At 39.0% G+C, this 27,526-nt stretch overlaps 1 protein-coding gene across 7 annotated transcripts in view; it reads left to right on the forward strand.

The window, feature by feature from the left end:
- Positions 1-27,526, forward strand: part of LOC137179643 (teneurin-3) — a 370,272-nt gene that overhangs the window by 304,639 nt on the left and 38,107 nt on the right. For 6 of the 7 annotated variants that reach the window (XM_067584473.1, XM_067584474.1, XM_067584475.1 and 3 more), the window contains 6 exons: positions 11,871-11,942; positions 12,865-13,042; positions 13,849-13,869; positions 23,103-23,227; positions 23,331-23,438; positions 26,683-26,837. In XM_067584473.1, coding sequence (XP_067440574.1) covers positions 11,871-11,942; positions 12,865-13,042; positions 13,849-13,869; positions 23,103-23,227; positions 23,331-23,438; positions 26,683-26,837 — 659 coding nt within the window. The remainder of the gene's footprint in view (positions 1-11,870; positions 11,943-12,864; positions 13,043-13,848; positions 13,870-23,102; positions 23,228-23,330; positions 23,439-26,682; positions 26,838-27,526) is intronic. The other variant, XM_067584478.1, reaches the window with a different exon arrangement.

The following is a 27,526-nucleotide window of genomic DNA, read 5'->3' on the forward strand; positions in this document are numbered from 1 at the left end:
CTATGGGAGTAAGTTAAAAAGAAAATAGAATTACCATAGTTAAATTTTTCCATATGTTTTCATATATGAAAAGAAGACTGAATGAACACTGTAAGCAGACTACTTGATTACTATAAGCGAATTATTTAAACGGCATTTGTATAGGAATGATTCTGTTTTGAGTTTTTGATCCATATAAGTGGTTTCTTTATTGGGAAGAATAAGAGCCAGTATTTTGTAGTCATTATTGAGCAAACAGATAGGGCACCAGTTGTCTATCAAATGCAAAATTTGGGTGTTTTTTTGGAATGAGGGTGAAAAGGCCTTGCGTAAGTGTAGGTGGTAATACACCAGATTCAATACTTTCAGAAAGGACATTAAAAAGAAAGGGGGCCAGCAGTAAAGTAAGTTACTTTGGCGCCTAGACTGACAGTGACACAATTCAAATCTGAGATCACATGATGCATTTCTTTGGCTCAACCAGTCAGTTAACAACTTCACAGACAGCCTGTCATGACCTGATAAACACTGAAACAAATTTAAAAACTGAAAGTAACAGCCTGCAGAACCATGAAGAAACAAGTCCATCTTGAAGTATTTGAATTCTTATGAAAAAAATAATTATTTTAAACTAATGTTTAATTCTTTAATTTGAGCTGTGAATTTGAGGATTTGAAAGTATTACAAAATAATCTTAATTAGTGATTTTCTTTACAAAAGGGAAAACTCCTACCTTAACTACAGTATCATAAATGTTTCTGCAGTACTCTGACTATTACTGTGATTTTACAAAGTCTGTGATTTTCTACAGTAGTACAGTTGTTTCTGCAGTGGTGTGTTGATTTCTGTAATTACTGTACTGTGTTTTTAGGCCCTAATACACAGTGCTATACTGTAAAAAATATTCACAGTAATTAACTGTGCAGAAACACAGTAAATTACTGTGGATTTCACAGCCAGTTTTTACAGTGTGTCCTCTATCTGTCACCCCATCCATCACATTGCTATTCATCCTTCTCTCCCTGCAGTCTTCTTGGGCTTTCAACACCTTGTCACCCGATTCTGTGTGTGTGTGTGTGTGTGTTTAAAATGCAGGTGTGATTTGTGATGTTCTGTCTGCGTGTGTATGGGTCTCTGTAGGTGTGATTTTGTGTTTTGAAGGAACAGCACAGCAACGCACAATGTGTGTTTGTCCCTTTGAGACTAAAGCACACTATATGGACATGAGAATAATTCAGTGTATATGTGTGTGTTTGTGTGAGAGAGAGAGTGAGGAAGCCCATCAAACACTGCTGCAGTGTTTTCTCTGTAGTCTGTCTTGTAACTCCACTAATGATGCGGATGGGACAGCGTGTTAGATTTGGTGATAACATGCCTGTACAGTCAGTGTTGACTTTTAATGGTCTTGAAGTAAGAGACTCTCTCAATGATTCATTGTTTCTTGTTGATACTCTCTGATTTTCTGAATGCCTCATATTCAAATTTGAGTTTTATCTTTAAATTTATTTGTAGATAAAAATGGTAGTGATGCAGGTGGGAGGCAGTGTCCAGAGTTTAGTTTGTATATCAGCTGGTCCTGGAGCACAGAGTATAAGACAATAAACAATGCTGTGTAGAGAACACATGATGTATACAATCTAACTTTACATCTACTGTACTGACACACATACAATATATATGCTGGCAGTACATTATCATGCCAGTTACACCACTCCTCATCCTCATATTAACTATCATTACAGAAAAGACTTTTAAAAAAAATGTATGGTTAGACCTTTTTACTTGGTCAAAACAAATTGTCCCACTCTAAACTCCTCATACAAGTCTTCATACCCGAGTCTTTTCAGACGTAGTTCAGGTCTAGTTTACTTCAGTAAACAATGGGGATAAGCCTATCACAAATTACTGCCAGGGACTCAAAATTTGCATCACCACAATTTTTCTATTTAGCATTTACTAATACTAATGGTGTAAATGAGCCCAGAACTGTTCATCTGGTTTGCATAATGTGCAACTAAAGAAGATCTAACGCCAGACTATTGTGACGTGTTAAATATATCTAGAAACCAAATGGATTTGGGGTGTTTTCTGCAGATGAGCTTGGAAAATTGCTTGTAAAGGAGATGCTTTTGGAACCGAAAGTGTGCAGTCATCCTATAAGAGAAAGGCTATACATTATGTATGAAATATTACTTAAATATCCTGATGTTGTCAGCCCATTAAAAGATCATTTAATGAGATATAAGTGTGGGTTTTGTTAAAACTTTTAAACTCCTTTGACAGTATTATTTCTGTAAACAGATGATATAATTAATATAACTGTGGGACACATTGTGGCCTTTTCTTGAATTACGTGGGATAAAACAACTCTTCTTTAATATCAAATTGAGGATGTAATTGAATTCTACAGACACATTGCTGAGTGCCTCACCCCTGGATCTCCGAACTGACCTCCTTGCCAAGTGGGGGTCGAACAACACGATACTGACTGAAGTTAAACACTGTGACAGATTGGAGACTGCACAGACCTCCTGAGAGGTCATTTTGGACCAATAACGAAATTATGACCTGAACTAAAAGCATAAGTGACCTTTGGGATCATTTGAAAAAGGAGAAAGAACTGACAACTCAGTAAAGGTGGACAGAAAACGCCCCTCTTTTTGGCCTCCATATCTCCCCAGTCCAGAGTCAAAAAACTCTTATATTCCTGATGGACATGCATTGAGTCTCTCTGCAAATCTGAGACAAATCTGAATTTGTGTGAATTAAATGTCTAATCATTATGTAAATCATATAATGTCGTTATAGAAATACATAAAGAATGGTATAACTTTGATAGCTGTGTGGTAATCTGTTGGCGAGATACTAATTTTTAATTTTATTATATTTTACAACATGTGACAACACTGCCCTCTACTGGTAAGGTTAGAACTTCAAATTGATTTTTTTGTCTTATGCTTCATCATGTGTCCTCAAGATATTTAGCTATTAATAAATGTCTTCATTTATGCTAAGAAGTCATTGTGATTTCTTTGAGTACAGCAAACAGAGGTCACTGCTTTGAAAAGAACCTACAGTTACGAGACTGATTAACTGATCAAAATGAGAATTAAATTCAAGCTTTAATGTTTCCTGTGGCCAATAAATGCACAACATGTAATTACGTGTTGCAGTGCACCAGCACACTGAAATGGACAGGACACAATCAGAAGCTAGCAGGGAAAAAAAACTGTTGTGTATGTTACTTTATAACACACTTTATTGTGTGTGTGTGTGTGTGTGTGTGTGTGTGTGTGTGTGTGTGTGTGTGGTCCAGGTATTCCTCACGTTGTGGGGACATAAATCTCCCTTATAGGGACAAAAACGTAAATCATTAATATTAGGGTGAAGACTTGGTTTAAAGTTAAGGTTAATTTAGGGTTATGTTAAGGTTAGGATAAGGTTAGGCATGTGATGGTTATGGTTAAGGTAAGTTTAAGTCTCCAGGAAATGTAATGTCCTCTGAAGTAATGGAGACATGACTGTGTGTGTGTGTGTGTGTGTGTGTGTGTGTGTGTGATGTGTAGGCTTATTAAATGTTATTGGTTTTGTGTGGTAGGAGGGTGGCTGTCATGCACACACAGCTTGTGTGATGATGTGATTATTTGTATGGAGGATTTGCATTTTGCTTAAGAAATCAACTGTTTGTTTCGGTGATAACTCTCACTCCCTCCCTGCTGTTTGCTTGTTACCACTGGACTGGAGCTGCAGGAAGCCATTGAAAGTTTGTAAAAATAAGCAGAAAGCCACTGTGGGAAACAGAAATGTAAAGTTGTGTGAAAAATAACAGGTTTTTGCATTGATGCTCCTTTGTCTTGTGTTGTGGTGCTGAGCAGGGAACTGTAATCCATCTTTTAATTTGTGTTTCTTTCTTGAGTGTTTCGACCTGGCTCTAGTCTCTCATCCTGTGTGTGCGTCCAATAGATTTTACACCTTCACAGACATTACATGTTAGACACAATTTTATCTCCTGCAGTGGTCAATCAGCAGCCATTTGTATGAATTTTCTTTACTCCGCTTTACATATACACATACAATAGGCCAGACGCACAATTTTCATCTGTGCTGCTTTTCCTCTATTTTACGGTGCATAACCTCAGTGCATCCTTTTGTAAATAAGGACAAATTCAATTTGACTATCTGAGCTCTGATAAAACAGCTGCAAACCCTTAGAGAATATCCCCCTATAACTACTTGGGGTAAAATTGCTTTCATGTTTAAATAGTCACACAACATCGGTGCTGCTCTTAGTCTGGAAGGATCCAGGTCATTTTATGGTAGGATCTGGCAGAGACTAAACTCTGGTCATGCCTACAAAGTGTGTTAAACAAAACTGTGTACACTTTTGGTGAGTCAGGTTACATATATGCCACATTTTCTGTGCTCTAACAATTTATTTTACAGAAATATAATGTGAATATTTGCTCGTAGCCCCTTTACAGTAGCATGATCATGATTTTTTGATTCATTATAAATTTACACCTTGATTGGATTAGATTAGATTAGATAGGAGTCCAAAATACCTTTCTGTGGAACTGGTTCTGGGATTAAAAATTAATTTGCTCCATTATTTTTTATTACTCTATTTATTCAATCATTCATTCAGATTTCGTAGATTCCGTAAGGAAAAAAAATGTATAAAATTATATATATACATACAAATCTAAAATCAATTAATGAGCAGTGGTGTTTGATTAAATTAAATAATGTAAAAAACAAATGGTCTGTATATATGTGTGTGTATATATATATATATATATATATATATGTACACACACTCCCACACACATATATATATACAGTATATATACAGGGGGTGGCGACAAGCTCAGGAGGTAGAGTGGGTCGTCCACTAATCGGAAGATCGGTGGTTCAATTCCCGGCTCCTCCAGTCCACATGCCAATGTGTCCTTGGGCAAGATACTTAACCTGGCTGTGTGAGAATGTGTGTGAGTGGTTAGTTTCCTCTGACGGGCAGGTTGGGACCTTGCATGGTAGCCTCTGTACCCATTTAGCGTATGAATGTGTGTGAATGGGTGAATGTGATTTGTAGTGTAAAAGCGCTTTGAGTAGTCGGAAGACTAGAAAGGCGCTATACAAGTGCAGTCCATTTACCATTTACTATACATTATGGTTGATTCTTTCTATTATAAAGAAATAGTTTTTGTGCGTAACCATGAAAACAATCCACATTTTGGCATCATAGCTGGAATGACGTTGATTTTTGACATTTTGGACTAAATCCACGTCATTCAAGCCATGATGCCAAAATGTGGATATTTTCCTTGTTTGTTGTGGCACAGAGAGGCACAGAGAAAGATGAAAGCAAAGAAAAACAAAATGAGATAAACAGGATTTTTATAAGAGATTAGGAGAACAAAAATACATGAAGAGAAGAAAGAGAATGAGTAAGTAAAAGAGTAAAAGAGACGCACTGGATTTGTGTGCAGAGGCTTGTCCACACCTTTACACACACACCTGGTGGTGTGTGATCTGTGAGCACTGAGCAGTGAGCACTGCTGAACAACTCAGATAAGACTGGATGAAAGACAGAGAGAGAGAGAGAGAGACTGTGTGTGTGTGTGTGTGTGTGTGCGTGTGTGTGTGTGTGAAGGGGCTTCAGGGGCATTGGGTTGATGGAGTCGATCTGCTTCCTTGTGCATGCATTGTTAGGATGTTTTCCCCTGTGTGTGTGTATGTGTGATTTCCATTCAAGTGTACTTGTGAGTTTTTGATGCCCATGTTTGTGTATGTATTCACACATTGGTGTGTATGCAGAGAGAGAGATTGGAGGAGCATAAGTGTACAAGCTGCCCGGTAAAGCACTACACTCTATTATTCAGACACTAAGCAGCTCAGCCACAGTTTTGGGTTTAGTGCTTTGCTCCAGGGAACATGAGAGAGAGTCACTTTTTCCAGAAAGTCAAATCAAATCAAATTACTGAACTTTAAAATAACTTTACATTTTGTACCAATAGGGAGTGTTTTTTTTTTCAGACAATTATTATGGCAAAATCCAGAAGAAGAGTTTGTAACTAACTTTATTTGACAACCCAATAAACCTACATACAGAACAGCTTTGATTAGAAGTACTTGTTATCGCATAATCAATATATGATCTCCACCGCTTTACTTATTGACATAAACTATAATTGCTTTTTTTATGTAAGCAATCTGTAGGTTATCTACAGTCTTGAACCTACTGTATGAAGGACTTTAGCAGTCTGCTACCTCTAATGAAGTTTCTGTGCATCTCTCTCACCCAAGTTTTAGCACAGTCCATAACAGATTTAATTTGTGCTTTATTTGTTGCTCTACAGTAGACATCTATACCAGATAGCGCTGATGGAGTGCGTGTGCAATAAGGCATCTACTAATGTCTTAATGCAGTGGTTCTTTTTTCTGCATATGACCTCTTCATACAAAGCAACATCTACCTGTTACAACCCCTCTACACAGGGTGCACGTCTTTAAGTTGTGAGCAGTTCTATCAAGTTCTATCATTTTCCATTATTTGACTACTTTATTGATTGCTTTTTTTAATGGAAATTTGAATAAAGTCTGAAAAATAAACACAATTATAGTCTTCATTGACATAGTCCTATGTGACAATAACCGACCCAGGATGCAATTAACTTAAAACTGAATATTTTGTCCTGATATTAAACTCTAAAATGTTTTCCTCCATGGTTGGACATGAAAGGATAGTATATTGTCATAATGTCAAATTGTCAGACTGCTCTACCACTTATTTACAATTTGTTCAACAACAGAGATCACAGAGTCGTCAGCATATAAGAATATATTAGAAAAGCATGCTGATTAGTACTAACATGTTATAATTTAACAATGTTTATCTGCATTGTCTTACTAATAAATAAAATAATAAATAAATTCAATAAAAATGAGAAAAACAGGGATAGGTTTCCTTGGGTTACCCCACATGTAATTGACCTTAATTATTAAAACATTCACGCACCTTGAACTCTCTAGGAAAACAGACATTCAGAGATTACTATCAAATATTTTATTTTTAAGATATGTGATAAATTAGATTGCAGTAAAAAAAGAAATATTCAGAAGACTTTTGTTGCGAATATATTTCACTTTTATCACTGTGATCAGCATAGATGAAGGAAAGGCCATTCCCTTGTACTGAATGAAAGGAAAATGATTTTCAAAGCTGAAACATTCATGTACATTTGTCCTTGGTCATGAGGAACCATCTTTTAAAAATACTGTACAAGTTCATTCCACTGCTTGGCTGAAAGCCACTCTTCACACTGATTTCCAACACCAACAACCTATAGTCATCATTCAACTTGCTTCATATATTATACATGCTGTGCATATGTGTGAAACAGTATTTGACTCCATTTAACCCTTGCTCATCGTGTGTGTGCAAGTGTGGCAGTCAGTGTGTATGACGTGCTACAGAAATAAGACTCATTTATCAATTAGATCCATCCTCAAAATGCAAAGTGGTTGTTATCATAATTATGTGCATGAGTGTATCTTGTGTTGGCGTGGGTTTTCTATTTCATAAGTACTGTGTGTGTGTGTGTGTGTGTGTGTGTGTGTGTGTGTGTGTGTGTGTGTGTGTGTATGTTAGAGCCCTGACACACAAAGCCAACAGTTTGCCATTGCTTGGGCACTGTTAGGCCGTGTTTGGCTGACCGCACCTGTAGTTTCTGCAGCAGCGTTGGCTCTAGTCTGCTCTTATCAGCAGTTGTTCAGCCATGTCACCATGTTGAATCAGCAGCAGTCTGATTAACGAATCAGTGATTTCACCATTTTGGTTCTTTTCTGCATCTTTTCTTTGACTACAAGCAAGGCAAGGCAAGTTTATTTGTATAGCACATTTCAACAACAAGGCAATTCAAAGTGCTTGACATAAAACATAAAAGGCATCAAGACAGAATGTAAAAGCAACACAAGACAATATAAAAAAGATATTTAAATACAATTAAAAAGTGTTAAATTGGCAATTAAAATAATAACAAAAGTAAGGTAAAGCTAAAGTTACAGTGCACTGTAAGATATTAATCAAAAGCCTCAAGTTTGATTTAAAAAAAAAGCTATAGTACAGCTATAATCCCCATCGGGACATCTCTCTGCATATAGGGGATAGACAGACTATCTCCTCTTTCATCATCTTTGTAGTTTTAATAGCCATAACCAGATACATTCCTCTGGTAACACTCGTTGTCTTCTTGCTTAGTCACAGAATATTTTGTTTGTCTGCCCCCTGGCATTTCGGAGAATACTGCAACGAGCAACAGTTGAGCATAAACCCCACTGTGCATGCTCGTAGCTTGCGCGCTATCTGCCGCAGCCTGCACCACAGTGTCTTGTGCGAGTATAAACAAGGCTTCAGGGTCCTCAGTTGATGTGGTAAGAATGTAAGAATTTAGGTTTTCAGATTGAGAGTTTTGAGATCAAGGTCAAACACACTTGCACACACATATACACAGTGTGTGAGAAAGCCTAGCTGCCCTCTCTTTTAACACAGCAGGAGAATTCGATGTTCCTCTCCACTGTTCCTTTCCACACTGCCTTTCTCTCTCTATCTGTCTCTCTCTCTCATCACCCTGCATCACCACACACACACACTTTCTCCCTGTCAGGCAAGTAGTTGGTTGCCTGTGTGCACCGCAGCACAGCATGGGTGGAACCCTGCTGGCTTGGCCTCTGTTGATCAATCAACACCTACTAATGGAGGGAGAGATGAAAGAGGGGAGAGAAGGAGAGGAGGATAGAGGGAAGGAGAGGGAGAAGGATACAGAGATAGCTGGATGGGAAGGGAACCAGCTGATATGGGATTTAAAGGCTGATAGCAATATGTCATGCAGAGTTTCAAGAACTTATAAATTGAACATGTTCATGGCAGAAAGTTCCAGAAATAAAAATGGCTCAGAATTGCAGTTCTGTTAGAAAATCCTTTGAAACAACTCTGAGACCATTAATAACAGCTCTGCTCACTTATTGATGCATACAGTAAATCATAGCAAAATACCTCAGAGGAATTGGCAGCTCTTTCAAAGATGTAGTGTAGTAGACCATAGTGATTGGGAGGGGTGGCGAGTCTTCAGTGTGCTTCAAACAAACTAGTTTGTACAACATCATCCAACGTCATCCAACTATAAGTCAAATGTGTTCTGAATGACTGCGCTCAAAGACTGGAGCGAAAACCCTGCAAAGAAAAATGGGGATGTAACCTTGCTATATGTGTGACGAGGGAAAAGTAGTTTTTATAGACTGAGACAGACAGACAGACAGACAGACAGACAGACAGATAGATAGATAGATAGATAGATAGATAGATAGATAGATAGATAGAAAGACAGACAGATACCAAGATGGCAGCAGAGTTTTAATAATTCAGGTCACCACAGGAGGTCCCTCTTTGATGTCTCACTTTGAAGAATGAGTGCATCCCCCTCTTTTCCTCTGTTCATCTTCTCACCACTCATTCACATTAACCTCCTCACAAGTCAGCCACTCCACCCCTCTCCCTGCACCCTCTCACCTCACGTTGTCTCTCCTCTTTCATCCCCCTGTTCTTTTCAATATTATCGTAATATATTCCAGTATTTCTGTTTGTACCTCTCCTCTTTTCCATTTCTCTCTCGTGTGCTTTTATAACTTAACTCACATATATGCATTGTGTAGATACATGTGTAAATTAATCCATGCCAGTGTGTGTGTGTATCAGCAAAGACATGAGTTTGTTTCATAATCTCTTCAACTTGTCTAACTTTATCTTTCAAATTAGATCAAAGAAATTCCTCCGAGCTTACAACAAAACACACATATACGCACACACACACACTCCAGCCCCAATTACACAAGAGTATTTGCATCATCATGCATTATTAGTTAATTATTTAGTGTAGCAACATATACTAGTAGTACTAAATAAAAATGATCTGTGTTATGATTTATTCATGGATCATCAAAGCTGTATAAAGTAACCCTAACCCTAACAGTTCAAAGATGAACCTAAAGACAACACCTGGAAGAAGCTTACGGTCCAAATCCATATTAGCTGGCTTCAGAATGAAGTGTTGTACATCTGAAAGAAAAATAATAAATTCCATACTTTTCCAAGTTGTTAGGGTTGCTTTATATCTTTCAAGTATAAAGCAATATAAATATAATATTTTTCTTTCAAATCATTAGCCATTCAATGTATTCATATTCTGCTGCACAACTAGTTTTGGTTGTGGCAGTAGCGTGTTACATTGTTAGCTAGCTCCTTTATTTCTTTGGGTTGTGGTCTCTGTTGCCATGACTTTGAATGTAACTGCATCTGCTGATAAATGACCTTTAGAATGATCTTTAAAATAATGTCACTATGATCAAATCAGATGATTCTGTTGGCCCCCACAATAAACACTTGATGCACTGCTTGTATAAACACGCTAGTTACTCATCTGATGAATGGAGCTATAAAGACCACTGTAGTTCTTCCCTCAATCCACACTATAATGTTTATTCTCAGCAGAACCCTGGAATCTGTATGGTGGAAATACACCTACTAACAGTCTCTTTTTATTTATCCACATTTTATGAATATAATAAAAGACCAAATACAGATGACAGAAGAGGTTACAGACAAAAAGATATAAATATAATAGGAGATCATTGCATCACAAATCCTTGACAGATTCGGATTTACCGAAGATTCATTTCAACCTGATTTCAGCATACTGGGAAAGTTTATTTGTACAACAGAGCATAGATTAAATAGTTTACATATTGTGTATATAATATTACTACATTCATCTGATTGCTGATTTCCATCTAAGTACTTGTTTGTCAGCTAATTTCAATTAACAGTTTTTTTTAAAAATGTCTCAAAAATGAAACACACACACACACACACACACACACACACACACACACACACACACACTCACACACAGCAGCAGCAGCAGCAGCAGCATCCCTTTAATCTTACATGCTGTATGATCCTCTGGGACCCCTGTGGTGAAAGGTAGAGAGAGAAATTGTCATATGCTTCAACACAAACACACACAAATATGTGTGCATATACTATATATGAAACACACACACACACACACACACACACACACACACACAGTCTGTGAAGTGCTGAAGGGGGCTGGCTGGGGTAATTTGGTGCTACGGTGCCTAAACACACCAAAGGAGGCAAACACTTGCACACTTTCCTTCTCATCAGCAGCATTAAGCTGGCAAGTTCCCCATTTCAAGTTTTTGGTTTTATCTGACACTCTCCACCAGAGGCTTGGAGGATGAAGGTTGGGTGGTGGAGTAGTGGTGCTGTTTTAAAATTCATTTGTGCAGTGAAAAGGTAATATCTGGTGAAAAGAACAACATAGTGTCATAATGAGCACGATTGCTGATTTTTCTCCACCATTAATCTGATCAGATGACAATTTGACCTGTCATTTTTACCGATTTGTCATGTGAAAAGATAATCTTATTGTTGCTGATTTTTGGTAAATTGAGTCAAGTAAAACTTTTTAGTTAAAATATCATTAACTTGAACTCACTGAAACGCTTTAAGATCATAACACCATCACTTTCAAATGTGTAATATAGTCCAATCAACAAGCTAAGATAATATCACATCACAGTGACAGGGCCAGATCTGATTTTTAATAAAAAGGACAATATCCAAGTCATATTTGAGTGTATTATGGAATGACAGCTGTGGTAATAAAATCTCACTTCTAATGTACCCACCTTCTAGATTACAACACAGACATTAATTCAAAGTCCAATTAGTCTCACTATATTTTCTCTCCTCTGGCTCTCTGTGCTCTTTATGTCTTTTTCTCATCCTGCTGTCTCCTCTCCACTAGGTATCCTGTACAAAGGCAACGGCGAGAACATTTTCATTTCCCAGCAGCCCTCTGTCGTCAGCAGCATCATGGGTAAGGATAGATTCAAATATTATTTACTTGTTTGAGTTTGGTAGACTTGCACATTTGCATAATGGATAGTAATTTTATTTGTCTTGCTCCAATAATTCAAGTATGTGAGCTATAGAAATCTCACATGACCCAGAAGGAAATACTGTCTTGGGATATGTCTTAGATGCTACCTAGCAACTACAAAATTATGTGCATGATGGGGAACATTTTTGAACGACAGAGATAAAGTCTTGTCATTTTTTGGAAAGGCAGGTTGCCACCTTTAATGATTAAAAGAGACTAAGATACTTTTCAGTATTACTTCTTTACATGAAACACCAAGAACTTGCTAAGTAGTAACCACATTTTTAATGAATATGCATATCTCACCTTCAGCTTAATTTTTCTTTTTTTCAACTCATATATAATCTAGCTCCTTTATGTAGTTTCTTTATGCACTCATCAATAATGATATCTCAATCTGTATCCAGAGGCCATATATTGTTTCTAAAAACATGATTCACTTTATATTTTGATAGAATCTAAGACTTTTGGATAGAATTCAATAACAGCAGTTTTCTTTGTGTTTAGTTGAAATACATTATTTTCCCCTTTTTTTTTTTTTTTTACCAGTTTGACACTCCGTTATGCACTGCAGTGCTTGTCAGTGCTAACCCTACTGTTGAGCTGACACATGGTGTCACCAGCCACTTCCTTTTACCTGTCAGTTTTGAGCTTCACCATTTGGGCGTAATGCCTTTGGAGGTTCACACTATCTTGTCTTTGCGATGGTAGACAGTGAAGCTGTTCCACAGTCTTTGCTTGACTCTAAGAGGACATTGTTCAGTACCCTGGCATGTTAAAATGAATACAGAATTGGCTCCCAACTTGTTCAAACCAACTACTGAAGTCTGTAAAAATGGATTTGGACATCCTCTCCTAGGAAATGGACGTCGCCGTAGCATCTCCTGCCCCAGCTGTAATGGGCAGGCGGAGGGCAACAAGCTGCTGGCGCCCCTGGCTCTGGCCTGTGGAGCAGATGGCAGCATCTTCGTTGGAGACTTCAACTACATCAGGAGGATCTTCCCCTCTGGGAATGTTACCAGTGTCATGGAGCTGAGGTAAGAGGGGAGGGAGGGAAGATGGCTGCTGCTGCCGCATCAGGGATTTGAACATTATCCAGAGAATAGATATCCTTCTGTCAATGAGATAAAGGTCTCACTCAGAGAACTCATGATTCCTTTTAAAGTAAAGCCTCTCCAAAAGCATTCCATCCACGTTTCTCAGGTTCTCAGGTCGTGTCATTGCAAATGCGTAATTTTTAATGGATTTGAGTTAAACTAAATAAGACCTAAAACATTTGTGAGAATAAAAATCTGATTGACTTGAGTTTCCTTGGTTTTTAATTAAAATCTGCCTCAGCTTTTCTGGGCATCTTTCCTTCCTGCACTCAACTGTTCAACTTCACATCATTGGTCTTGGAGGACTTTGAAGCAGTGCTTGAAAACTCAAAGGAAGAGAGGGATGAATGCATGGCCAGATTGGACACTTTGCCACCACAGTAATAAACATTTGAGCACTTACTCTTGTGCCAGAGTGCTAAAAGATTAAAGAACACTCTGAATTTAGGAGGAAAAAACTGTTTAGTTTAGTGTTCTGAATTTAGAAACATGCCTTTGGCAAAATCTGGAGTGCTTATTTCTCAACAACTCATATTATAACAGCCATCTAAAATCTTTTCCCATTGATGTCTGTGAAGCATGTTTCAAATTTTGAATTTTGACTACAACTTCTGTTCTACAACTTCTGACTTTCTTTTTCCAGTAAATGTCCTTCTGTTGATTTTGTCATAACACCTATCAAGAACCAAACTCTCTACTAACTCTCCTCTCTCTCTTTTCCTTCCTTGGCTTGCACTGTATTAAAGAAACAAAGATTTCAGACATAGGTAAGAGTGACTAATCCTTTCGAACTTTTAACCATCTTTTCATCCCTCTGTCAACATATGCACCAGACTCCAGTCTATACACTTCTGCCGTCCTTCTATCTGTCTTTTCAATAAGAGTAGTTATTGTTGCTCATTCCTAGCAGCATTCAGACTTGAGTACACTGAAGTCCTTAGCACAAGGTCACAGTACATCAAGGAGACATTGAACTGTATCAGGCTGTTAGCAAGCTAATTTTGCACATATGATTTCTTCCTTCAGTCCATGAGTGTTTTAAAGCTGAACATATAAGAGAGAGGAGTGTCAAGTGTGCCAGACAGATAGATGACATGCAACCAGACAGACCATCTTCACATCCGTTAGTAAATTAGCTTAAAGGATATTCTGCTTAATTAAAACCAGGCTCTTATTTTTGTTGTTTTGGCAGCTGAAATGTTAGTAATAATCCCCCATTGCACAGGAAAAGACTCAACTGTGGGGTTGTTAACCTAAATGTGTGTGAAACTGGAATTACCCTTAAACTGTGATCAGCAGTAATGTTGCAGTCAGAGTAACAGGGTGGAATGGGGAGGTTTTGTCTCCCTCAGTCTAATTCTCTTTCCCTCTCTAATCTTGACAAGTGTTCACACGAAGTGGAGCCTATTCTTCTGTTGTCAGCTCAGATAAACGGCACAGTCATCACCTTAGCAGCAGCCCCCAGCAAGGAGACCTACCAAGGAGAGATGTGTGGGGAGGGGGTGGGGTGGAGATCATGTTGGGTGTGGTTACTGGTCTTTCTTCTGTCTCTGTTTTATATTTCAGTCTCTTTATCCCTCCCTCTCCCAGTCCCATCCTCATAGCCCTTTTTAAACGCATTCAAGGTGATTCATAATTGTGAAAGTGAACATGCTGTCAAAGGAAATATGATCATGCACAGCTTCAGGTAGCAAGCAGTTACTATTCAAACATTTATAGTTTCACATAAAAAAAATTCTGAATGTTTTTGCATAATCTAAATTGCAGAGTATGAGCAGTTTAAAATGTTGTGATAGCTTGCAGTGGTGGAAAGTAACTACACACATTAATTAAGTAATGTACTTCATTACAATTTTGAGGAACTTAATTTGACATCTTGCTGTAAGTACTCATGTACAGTTACTTAACCCTTGAGGGGTGGGGCGGAGCCAAACTCGGAGGAGCAACTGAGATTGTCACTAAAATGGGAATAGCTGATCCACCTTAAAGGTCAGTTCGACTTAAGTGAGCCCGGTCAGGTTGTCACTAACTTCGAAGCTACATAACATGTTGCTGTCTTTTCAACCACCGAAATGCTGAAATAGACGTTTTCATTATTTCAACTTTATCAGTATGCAGTGTAGGGTGCACAATAGCCAGCAGTAAATTTAGGGAGAGGTTTTAATGTTTGCCAGTAGTTACTGCCCAAAAAATTCATGATTTTGTGGAAGATTAAATTATTTCAGTGATAAATTAGCTTCTTAAAGGTCCAGTGTGTAATATGTGTGGTATTTAGCGGCCTCTAACGGTGAGGTTCTAGATTGAAGCACTCCGCCGCTCATCCCTCCCCTCCCTAAGACTTTGGAGAGATTCCAGAAGCTATGGTGGCCTTCAAGGACAAGAAGCTATTTGCCGAAGATGTCATCATCCACAACAACTTCGAACATTTCTAACAAGTCAAGCGATGAGGATTAAGTCTATAATACTATAGGTTATAGCTCACAAGTAAGATAGCAATTATGAGTGTTTTATTGTTTTGGTAATACAAGCTAACATTAGCAACATCATGCTAAACAAAATTTGTTGAACCACAAAATAAAAATATAAAAAACAACACTAAGAATAATGACATTTGTAATAAAAATATCTTTTATTTAACAGAAACATTTTTGGACACCCTTTTCAATCTGGACAATAAAAGGATAACATAAACATGCAGCTTTTACTGTTCAAACACAAACATATTGACAGTTTATTCTGTGTTATTCATAGTTGATTCTGATAAAGACAGAATAATCTATCAAATCATTAGTCTGTTTGAACACTAAAAGCAGTGTGATTAAACTTATCTGATCAGCTTCCAGCAGTCAAATTGCTGCACATATAATAGCTGACAAGGGTCAGACCAATACCACACCAAAGGTATTCAATTTACTGCTCTGGATGAAGATGCTCTCATGGCAGGAACAACACCCATGATTCACTGGCACTGCTGTTTCTCATCTGCTCCAGGAGCAGTGTGTATGGAAAACTGCTTCTGTGGAAGACATTACCGGTACACATAGAGTTAATTTACTATTTCATACATTTTAAACAGTTGTACATGTGAAAATAGTGCTATTTAACCAAAAGTAGGACTTAAAGGGTAAGTTAATATGCTACATAGGCAAACAAATGTGTATCACTTACCTAGACCTCTCCTGACTTGGTCTGCAATACTTCTGATATGGCGGGTGTGAATGTCACAGACATGGTGAATAATGCCAACCCATAGTGCCTGAGAAAAATAAAACAGCACAAATGAATGAACTTACTATTATAAATCATCTATCTATCTATCTATCTATCTATCTATCTATCTATCTATCTATCTAATGTGCTCACCAGAAACTGTTCAACCTTATTCCATGCAGATTTTCATCCCAACAACAGACTAGATCAGATTATTTAATTGATTAACACAATTTCAATCAGAGACAAGTAGCTATTCAGTGAAATCAACTTTTGTTGTCTTTGGTTGTAATGAAAACCAACGTACTCCCAGCCACCAATCGCACATGGTGAAATACCCCTGACCTGTTACACAGTCACTTTAGGATGAAGATAAAGGCAATACCATGCATCGATGCTACAGGACCTCCCCCATAGCTGGAGAAACAACAGCAACATCAAGAAAATAAGTGCTACATGACACAGTCACAAACCCTTGTAATACATTATGTTATGTCCTAAGATGCTGGGAGCCTTGGCTGGCCTGGATAAACACACCAAAATAAATAACAGAAAAATTCTACTTCTGACTGATAAATGTAAAATTAAAACTCTGGTTTCAATTACATGTTTTTCAACATTGAAACGGGGAAAACGTTATTTGTGTTGGACTATAAGCTAACTTTGCCCTCCAATGTGTACATGTGCTCCTAAATGACAAATTAGGAGCAAACAATAAAATCATGGAGCACTGTGAAAAATATAAATATAAATTCACAGGATGTATTAACTCAGTGATGAGCAGACTTGTCCTCAGTTTATCTTTCACACTAACTCATTACTCTGACTTACTGTCTTTAGCACATAGCCAGCGCTAAATATCTTAGTTATCAGTCAATGTGTTGTCTTACTGCCACAGAAAATGAATAAATCGCCACAAACTGAGGCTAAAGTGTGCTAATATTTAACGTTACGTGGCGGCGTTTCGGCGTCAGTCTGCAAACATTTCTCTCATCAGGGATTTCCATCTGGGTTTATCCTCGTTTTATGCCGTTGCTTTTCCCGATTTCGTTTCGCTTCTTTGTGTTTTCGTTTCTTTAATGACGACAATTCACACTCCTGTGATTTTCTAAATAAGTATGATCCTCCATTTATCAGATTTTGATTTCAAAAACTTCTCACAATACAAAATGTTTGGTCCGTTCTTCTTCTTCTTCGTTTTAAAACCGGTGCATTTCCAGTAATCGCCCACTGAATCTAAAACGCGTAAGGCCCTCACTGGAGCCAGTGTTAGGTTTGTCCGTTCTGCGCTACTGTAGAAACATGGTGATGCAACACGGCGGCCACCGTGGAGGGGGACCCGCTCCCATGTAGATATGAAGGGCTTATTTCTAAGGTAACGAAAACACAACAATTATTATTTTCAGCTGATAAGACACTAATTAAGATATACTTATAAATAATCTATTCAGTTTTTACCAAGTCTGTTCTTTTAGATGTTACTAAATACTTCACACTGGACCTTTAATAGCACTACCTATGAAAGCTGCATTAATTGATTTTTCTTTTTGATTTTTTGGTCACTTAGGGGCAGCAGAACACCCTGTAAACACAACATCTGACAAATCATCACCTGTTAGCAAACAGTTTGTGTTTGCATAGTTATTTACACCTCCAGCAGACCCAGAGCAACATTAGCAATCATTTGGAGTTGCTATTCTGTCGAATATTCACTCTCTTTACCTCTATTTTGGTCTAAACCAGCTCCAGAGAAAAATATCTGGCTCTTTAGCTGCTTTTTCTTATGATCTAGTTGCCAATTTTGTCCATCTGTCATTCAGTGCTGAGCATGGTTCTTTCAGACCTTTACCACTTAAAACAGCTGCATGCTTTGGCCGGAAACAAGGTTGATGAGAGTGGAGTTGCAGGCCATAAAAAAACAAAATAATAAGCTGAAAGAGGTTAAAACACTCAGTAGAGCTCTGTAGAACTGCAAAATTACTTGTAATGTTTAAATTGTGGTATTTCTACTTTTTCTTAAAGCTATATATGTAACCATTCTGCATTAAAATGTCTAAAAACAACTAGGCCTATGTTATATATTTTGTTGAGTTGTGTACATACATTATCCCAAATGTTTCCAACAATTTTCAAACCCAGAGAAATCCATAATTTAATCAAACAGTCCGTTTCATTTGGTCACCTGTCAGTGGCGTCATACCCCCTCTACCAAAGAATATACGCACACAAGATGCATACATTGATGTTGTGGTTGTCCGCCACAGTGGCATCTAACAAAGAGTGTACGCATACAAGATAATACGTCACTGTTCTGGTTGCCTGCCAGAAACTGTCATAAATGGACTTTTATTCAACTGTAAGCCACATTTTTATGATAATCTTTTTAGATCTTGGTCGTTTTTAACAGTATCTTTTAACCAGATGAAGGATTTTGGTCATCGGATATCTGGATCTTAAGTTACCAGAGAAACAAGCTGAGCAAACGTTAGCAGCATCTTGACTAGCAGCCCCTCCTGTCCTCTTTCTTCCAACAGTGTCAGAGAAACACCAATTTTTTAAGTAAAACTGCTTTTATGTAGTGTTTTTACGGTTTTAATCCCTGTGTACGTTTGTTTTGGAGAGGAGGAGACCTCTGTGGATAATTCAGCTCCCAGTAACATGTTGAATGTCTGTGTCTTAAGTTATCAGAAAAACAAGCTGAGCAAACATTAGCAGCAGCTTGGTTCAATGATGAACACTGAAGTAATCCTATCCAGGAGAAGCTGGTTGTTTAACAATGAAGACAACAACTCCCATGATCCCATGCTACTTCACAACATCATCACACTCCGTCTTTTGTTGTTGTTTTGATTGAAAGACCACCAGTGGCAGAAATTACATATTTTGCCTTTAAGTAAAGGATCTGAATACCACTACCAATATCTAAATTATGAAGTTAAATGAAGTTGACTTGAGTTATTTGGATAAATTCTTAAAGTTTAATTTGGTTTACTGGGGTCGTATGCTTTTTATATATCGACGATGCATCCACCATCAAAATGACAGTTCCTGCATCCTCTATTCCCACTGTGTGATTTGGGCAAATACATTAAGATTTGCTGGTCTGTCTCCTTGCCTCCTTTTCTCTTTCCTTCCTTCTGAAAATTAAGCTTAACTCAGTTATTTCCTCTTCTATATCTCCTCTTGCACAGACAGGGAAGCTCCATACCTGGAGCTCCTTTGCCACTGGCAAGACACAATGATTGGATTCCATTTTTTTGACTCATCCAAATGTAGTTTTCAATTAAATTTCACTTTTTAATTAAAAGACAATTTCCTCTTGGGAGGACTAGTCGTCTTACAGAGTTTTTTTTACCACCTTCAGCCCATCCTTCATGTTTACTTATTCACACCATCTTGATTCTGTATTCTGTTTCATTTGCTGTTATCATTGTTTCATTTTATCCTCTCTTGCTCGAGTTCTTTCCTCCTCTCTCAGCCTTTTGTCATTCACTGTGTCCTTCATTTTTTTCTCTCATTTTACAGCCATAATTCCCCTCCGTCTTTCCCTCCTTTTTTCCTTATTCCTCATTTATTTCTGTCCTTTTTCTTCATTCTTTTTTCAGTCATTCGTCCCCCCAGTCGTCCTCTTGTCCTGTGCTCTGCGTCCTTCCCTCATTCCTGTCTTACTTCTCCTTTTTTCTTCCCCATCTTTTGTTTATCACTCCCACCATCCACTGTCCTAGCATCTATTTCCTGTTCAGTCACATCTTTTAATGTGCCCTGGCATGTTAAGATGATCAAGTGGCATCCACATGTCAAGTGCATCCTCAGGCTGTGTGTTTGTGCATTCTACTAAACACACACACACACACACTTACACAAACACACTGAGGCGTGTCTAAAATAGGCTTTGTCATCTAATCCGTCTTCACAAGTTGCTTTCTTGGCACTGGGACCATAAAACTGAACAAATGAACCTTATTAAATGTTTAAATTCTGAAAATGAAAATGGAAAAAAAGTAGAGGCCGTATCATCAGGATGTCATTGTGTTTAATTAACAGAATAGGTCTTGCAGACAGGTGGAAATGAAGCTTATGATATTGTAACCCTAGTTCTATAAGCACAGGCGGAGCCCTCTCCTGGACTCTATGGGTAATACTCTCCTCCAAGCATACGCACTCAATTGCCCATTGAGATTTGCATGTACACAGTGAGCCCCTGTGAGCCCCTGTGAGTTGCCCCTGTGAGTCGCCCCTGTGAGCATGGACCTTGTCAAGGTGCCAGTCATGTCCAAGTAATGGAAGCTTATGAACGGCCCTGTCCTGGCCCTGTAGACCAAGACACTGCCGTGCATATGTCCTCAACGCTCACCCCACAGAAAAAGGCAGTAGAGGCTGCTACACCATGTATGGAATGCACTCAGACCACGGTGGAGGGGTGCTTACCCACCTGCCCGTAGGCTTGACAGATGAACTCACAAAGCCAACTAGCTAGGTGCTTCTTGGATAGAGCTTTACCAGCCACTCCCTCTCAATAGCACATGAACAGCTGTTCAGTACACTGAATGGGGGCTATACATTCAAGGTAACATGCCAATGCACGCACTGGGCACAATAGATGCCTCCCTGACATCCCCATGGGGTGTAGGACAAAATGCCTCGACCTAAGTGAACTCCTTATGTTCTTGGGAACAAAGGAGGGGTTCGGTGTGAAAGTAGTCAGACGCTGTGGTCACCACGAAGCAGCAGACAGCTGGGGTGAACCGACAGGGGACACAGCTCACTCACTCTCTTAGCTGAGGTCAGCGTAAGCAGCAAAGCTGTCTTGAATGACAACGCCTTCAGAGAGGCTCATAGGAATCACTCACAAGGGCCTCAAGCACCAAGAGTAGTGCCCACTGGGGGGCAGAGACACGCATCACTGCATGTTGTCTCCTAACCCCCTGTAAGAAACATTTCACAAGGGGGTGGGTGAAGACAGGTCTGTCACCAAAGCCCCCATGACAGGAGGTTTGCTGCTGCAAACACTTGGCATGAGACAGCTCCTTCCCCACCAGATACTGTAGAATGGAGAGAACCTCTCCCACTGCACATGACCTGCCTGCTGCAGGGCCGTCCATCTGGTTTCCAAGAGAATGGCCCGCAGACTGACTAAGATGAACAAAACTTTCAGATACTCCGCCTGTTGGCGTGGATGGGGGGTGCTCTTCTTCCAGTTGATGGCGAAGCCTAACCGGGTTAGGTGCAGCACCAACTTGGCTTTGTGGAAAATGGCCCATTCTCTGGACTTGGCCATGACAATTAAGTCATCTAAGTAAAAGAACACCCTCATCATCTCGTGAAGGGTAGCGGCGAAAACAGCGGGAGACAGTGCTGACACTAAGCAGACATGAATTGCGCGTCCTGATTGGCCAGCCACATACATGCAAATTTCAGTGGGCAATTGCGTGTGATTGGAGTATTACCCATATAGTCCAGTGGAGGGCGGAGCCTGTGTGAGATAGAACAGACTGCCTTGATACCATATTCTGGCGAGTCAAATGACTCACTGAGTTTAATTAATTTTTCCTTACAGTGCTGTGCTACTGTATTTGTTTCGAATGTTTTGGAGTCTTTCTGAAACCATGGATTTGATCTTCGGTGCTGCCTATCCTGAATCTTTGAAGTTTCAGTTGTATCTGGTTAAATAAATGTTAAATGAAATCAAAAAGGCATGCTGGGCTTCACAAGTACAGAAAAACACAAACTATCTTCCTCTCTCACACACACAGTTTGTCTATTTTTAGCCGTCTTAACTAACAGCCTGTGATCATCTGCAGATTATCACCAACCACTTATTGCCAGAGGCGAGTACATATGTATCCATGCCTGTGTGCTTGTGTGTGTGTGTGATGGATTTTACATGACAGTGTGGCAGGCATCATTAAGAGTGTGTTACAGACAAGTGATGGCCCATCACACCTATGTAGCTCTGTTCAGACTTACAGACAGACAGACCTCCTGTTAATACACACATGTACACAGAAATAGTAACACACACTCTCTGTGTCTGCCTCTTATTCCCTCTCTGTCTCACACACATACAGTACACACACCAACACCAACCACCTGGTACACCACTGGCAGTAAATTAACACCAGTTTCTTGGCTTTCACTTCATCAACCTTCCTTTTATTCATTATCATCAGCTCTAGAACGTCTCCTTCATTTCCCCATTATAATGATGCAGAAACCAAAGTGTAATTCTGCCCCATTGATGGTGATTTTCATGTGAGCGTATAACCCATTGGCATTTATTTGTTTTTGACTATTGGTCTGATGCTTCACACTAACACTAATACACAATGCAGTGGTAGAAGGATCTTAACATACTAGGACTGCTTCCAGGTAGGGTGTGGGGTAGCTTGTGGGGAGGATAGAGATGTAGGTAATGAATTAAGAGGAGACATATATTGTTTGGTTACCAGTGTTATATAAGCTGTGATTTGAATCCCCATAAACGGGATGTACTTATTATAAAATGCTAATGAAGATATATTCACAGAACATGCTAGGACAAAGCACAAAAGGCATCTTGTCTCTTGAAATGTGTCATGTTTCCAGTCACACTTTGGATTATGTGAGAACTGGCATGTGAACTGGAGGCAACAATCTGCCAAGGACACATGGATGATGTCAGTTTCTGTTCTCAGTACTAGCTGTATTCCTTTTAATGTTAACGTTTTTTTTTTTTTTTTTTATTGATGTCAATGATACTGACATCATAGCCTCCTGAACCAGTTCTTTCTTGTTTCTTGTTTGTCCATAGCAACAACCCTGCTCACCGTTATTATCTAGCCACTGATCCAGTAACAGGGCAGCTGTATGTGTCAGACACCAACTCGCGCCGAATCTACCGACCCAAGATGCTCAGTGGTGCCCGTGATCTCATCAGTAAGCCTCTATTTCATTTTAGAAATTGGAAATGATTTAAATGCTGTTTGCAGTTAAAAGTGCAATGAATGCACAATGTGTGTGTGTGTGTGTGTGTGTCTAGGTAACGGAGAGGTAGTGGCCGGCACAGGTGAACAGTGTCCTCCATTTGATGAAGCGCGATGTGGAGATGGAAGAAAAGCTACAGAAGCACAGTTGCTTGGACCTAAAGGTGCGTACACACACGCACACACACACACACACACACACACACACGCTTAGGCTAGTTATTATTATTTAGGCCTGTCTCATAACCTCATTCACTACGTTTACAAGCACAAAATATATTCACAGCATGAGGATATTGATACGACTGATAATATAAATTTATAGTTACAGGCACATCCATTACCTAGGTTGTCCCATGATGTTTACTACACTGATTAATGTTTTTGGTGCATCACACTGAGTTGTCACTATCAGTGCATGGCTGAATGTCAGGATAATAACGAGTCCCCTCCGTCCCCATCATGGAGAAGGTGCGCCCTGTTTTTCAAGCCTTTCCTGAACAGCTCTCCACTCTCCTCTCATTCCTCTCCTCTGTTTGCCTTCTTGTTCCAGCATATGTTATTTTGCCTGTGCAGGAGTGCATTACTCAACCAGCCCATCATACATCACTGTTCCAGCTTTGCAAACTGTTGGCTAGTTGGTTTGTTTACATCGCACAGAGCTGCCCGTAAACAGGCAAGAGTCCGTGTGCAAACAGTTGTGAAAACCCTAATTGATACAGATTAAGACGCATATTCCAAATGAGCTGTAGTCCAAAGAATGCTCCTAAAACCTGAAAAATATCGGCATATCCCACATGCCTTGATTGGAAAATGCTGTATTCGGAATAAGGCTTAATTTGGAATATCCAAACAAAATATGCTGTTTACATGACCTGTATCAAATTTGGAATATTGTCATATTCAGAATAATAGTGGAATATTAGTGTGCATGTAAACATAGTCAGTGAGGAGTATTCTTAAAACACAATTTTCACACAGGGGCACAAAGTTTGACCTGTGCACACACACCCAATTTAAATTGGCCTGTATTTATCATGGACCGTCCAGGACTTGTAAGTTGTAACTTGTAACTTGTGAGTTGTAACTTGTCTTAACTGGCCAGAAATTCTCAGAGTGACACATTTGTTCCTACATTTATAAACTGGACTAAGCGCATTTAATCAGCTTTCTTATCCTTAATTCCTCCAGGATTCAGCAGCAACAACAGAGCTGAAATGTTAGAAGTCCTCAGCACTGAGCAAAAGATAGAAGCATGTGCACAGTCTGGGAGGTGGGGGGTGTACAGGATGTAGGAGCTAACTGAAAGCTATCTGAAAGATATTCATCGGCTGTGGTGTAATTGCTCCATCCACACATCCATTCACAAAGATTCTTGCATTTTCTGCTTAATTGGCAACAAGGGAACACAGCTACCACAGTGATGATTTGGGTCCCTCACAACTGAGACTGAGTTTACTGCACCTCAAAACTCCACACAGTCTGATAATGCCCCTGACCATAAACCTGGTTAAATAAAGAATTATTACAAATTGGTGGCTCCCTTGTATATGCCAGTGTCACTAATAGTTAGCACAACATAATTGCTCCAAGTTATACATGAGGACATAACAGTATCAAAATACAATGTATAATTGTAAGTATTGCATTGTTCAGTCAAGTCATACTACAGTCAAGTCAAGGCTCGCTCATGCTTAAGGTATAGGCCTACTGGCTTCTTAAAAATAAAGACATATGTTAGGGGTACTGGCTAAACAGCACAGCATCCAGCACGGCAAATGTCATTAACCTTTTCATGAAGTTGTTTGTCATAGAACAACAAGTGGTGTGACTTATAGTATCAATCAAAAGTCTGGACACACCTTCCCATTGTGTCCAAACTTTTGACTGGTACTGTATATCTTACTCTGAATATGACTTGGACTATTTTTTAGTCAAACATTTAGTGTGATTCCTGTAGTTTATTCTGAGATGCTTGTTAAATACAGACCTTGGACTCCTTCACTCTTCCATATTCCCTCTAAAAGCAGTTTGCAAGTGTACAAACAGCAGACTAGCCTTTCTGCTAAATTGGTTTTGGTTGTGATTTGTGTATAGTGCCATTCTGGGAAGTGTTTTAGACTGACATCTTTTCAAATGTGGCAATGATCAGGAAATTATATATATTGTTTAATCTCTTGTTATTTGTTTGTGTTGTTATAAGTTTTATGTGATATATCTGTCATTTACAAGCATATTTCATATAAATTTGTAATTCCCAGAATATAATCCTACTTGATGAAGATTTGCTTTGCTGCACTGCATTAAGTGTATTTCTCACAAAGACCAATCTGAAGTAAAGTGTCTCTATGTACTAAATTTTCACTGCCAAGAGATAAGTAGAACCCATTTCATTTTATGTACCTCCCCACTTGTGCTCGCATGATTTGCTCACATTTTGCCTGAGTTTATTGTAAATTCTTCACACAGAATTCTTAACAGAATTTTGCACACTGTTTGCATCTTTGCATTTTTCAGAGCTGTTTATATCACAAATAGTCTTAAGAGTATTTGTTGCAACTGTTTTATGTTCAGTTTTTTCAAATTTGGCGAAATTTGTAGATGAGGCTCTCGTGTATTTCAGGGAATTTTTTTGTGGTTAGACACATGAAGCACAACTGTGTGGATAGTTGGAAAGACGTTTGGCTTTGCAAAACATCTGTGGGCATGGAGGTCCAGTCATGTCATAAACAATCAACAGTCTTTTCTTGCCCTTTATAAGCAGTGCCCTCTCTGCCACAGCACTATGACAATGTGGTGAAGCAGCCAACAAGCGGTGTCCCTAAAAAGAAACTGGTGCAGAATCCCCACAAGCCAACACGCAGCACCTTAAATTAAATAAGCTCGGGAGGAAATGACACATTTGGTTACCATGGTGCTCCGAATCTCTAGGACAACTGTTGTCCTCTGAAGGAAACAGTCAGAAACAGTAACTGACAGTGAACTGGTGGGACCCTTAAGCTACGGAAGGACTGAGTCCCTGACGTCTGCGGAGGTTTTGCATGGAATGACAGTTTTTTCACTTCGCAGCCACATGTATCCTCTTAGAATTATTGATGATATTAGTAGATATGGGTATACCGTGTCATATGCCATGTCAAACATCCAAATATATTTTGAAACATTTTCAGTTTAATTTGCACAGCTGCTGTTCTGCTCATCTATATGGTACTTTCCATACATATAACAATCCTAGTTGCTTTTCTTTAAATACACTCAGGGTCTCTTTCCTATGTTCTTATTGAATGTTTTTTTGTTTTTTAACTGTGTCCTTATTTCATTATCTGCTGCTGCATAATCCTGACTCCTTTGTCTTTACATGCTGCAGCTGATGTATTTATAATCTGCATATGTTTCTACTCTACACAGGGATTGCGGTTGACAAAAATGGTTTGATCTACTTTGTGGACGGGACTATGATCAGGAAAGTGGATCGCAATGGAATCATCTCCACAGTGTTGGGTAGTAATGACTTGACCTCTGCACGACCTCTGACATGTGATACCAGCATGCACATAAGACAGGTAAAATGCACCTGAATGTATTCCATCCATCCACCCTGATAACCTGTCTGTAATGTTTGATTACGCTGTAACAATGTCACACTATTGCACTGGAACTAAATGTTCTTTGCGAATGTAAAAGATGCTATTGCCAAATTGCATACACACACATGTATGTGATTCATTGGAGAAAAGGTTGCAAAATGGGCAAAGCAGTGATTTAATTCAGTTGATAGGTGGCTCTAGGTGCTCTGATGTGCCATTAGAGGAAAAAGAGCCCTTTAAATCTCAACAACTATAGATTTATATCTGGTGACATTTGCTGACTTTTCCCCAATTATATATCAGAAACTTATCAGAGAGAGGCGAAGAGAGAAAGAGGGAGTGAGATAGATGTACTTTCTTTTGTTTTTACACCTTGTTTTTAGAGTGAGAAAGAACAATCTTCCATAACATGATGTGGATCTCAGAATGAAAAGAATATTACACTACAGACACATACACACACACACGCATTAAGTCCTGTTTCATCTGCTTTCCTGAAGGTCTAACACTTGACACTTGCCCTGTGTGTGTGTGTGTGTGTGTGTGTGTGCGTGTGTGTGTGTGTGCGTGTGTGTGTGTGTGTGTGTGTGTGTGTGTGTGTGTGTGTGTGTGGGCAGAGCAGGGTAGTTAGAGAATTTCTTGCAGAGTTGAAGTTTACTGAACTT

The sequence above is a fragment of the Thunnus thynnus genome, chromosome 3 (assembly GCF_963924715.1).
Source record: "Thunnus thynnus chromosome 3, fThuThy2.1, whole genome shotgun sequence".
In the NCBI taxonomy this organism is placed as follows: Eukaryota; Metazoa; Chordata; class Actinopteri; order Scombriformes; family Scombridae; genus Thunnus; species Thunnus thynnus.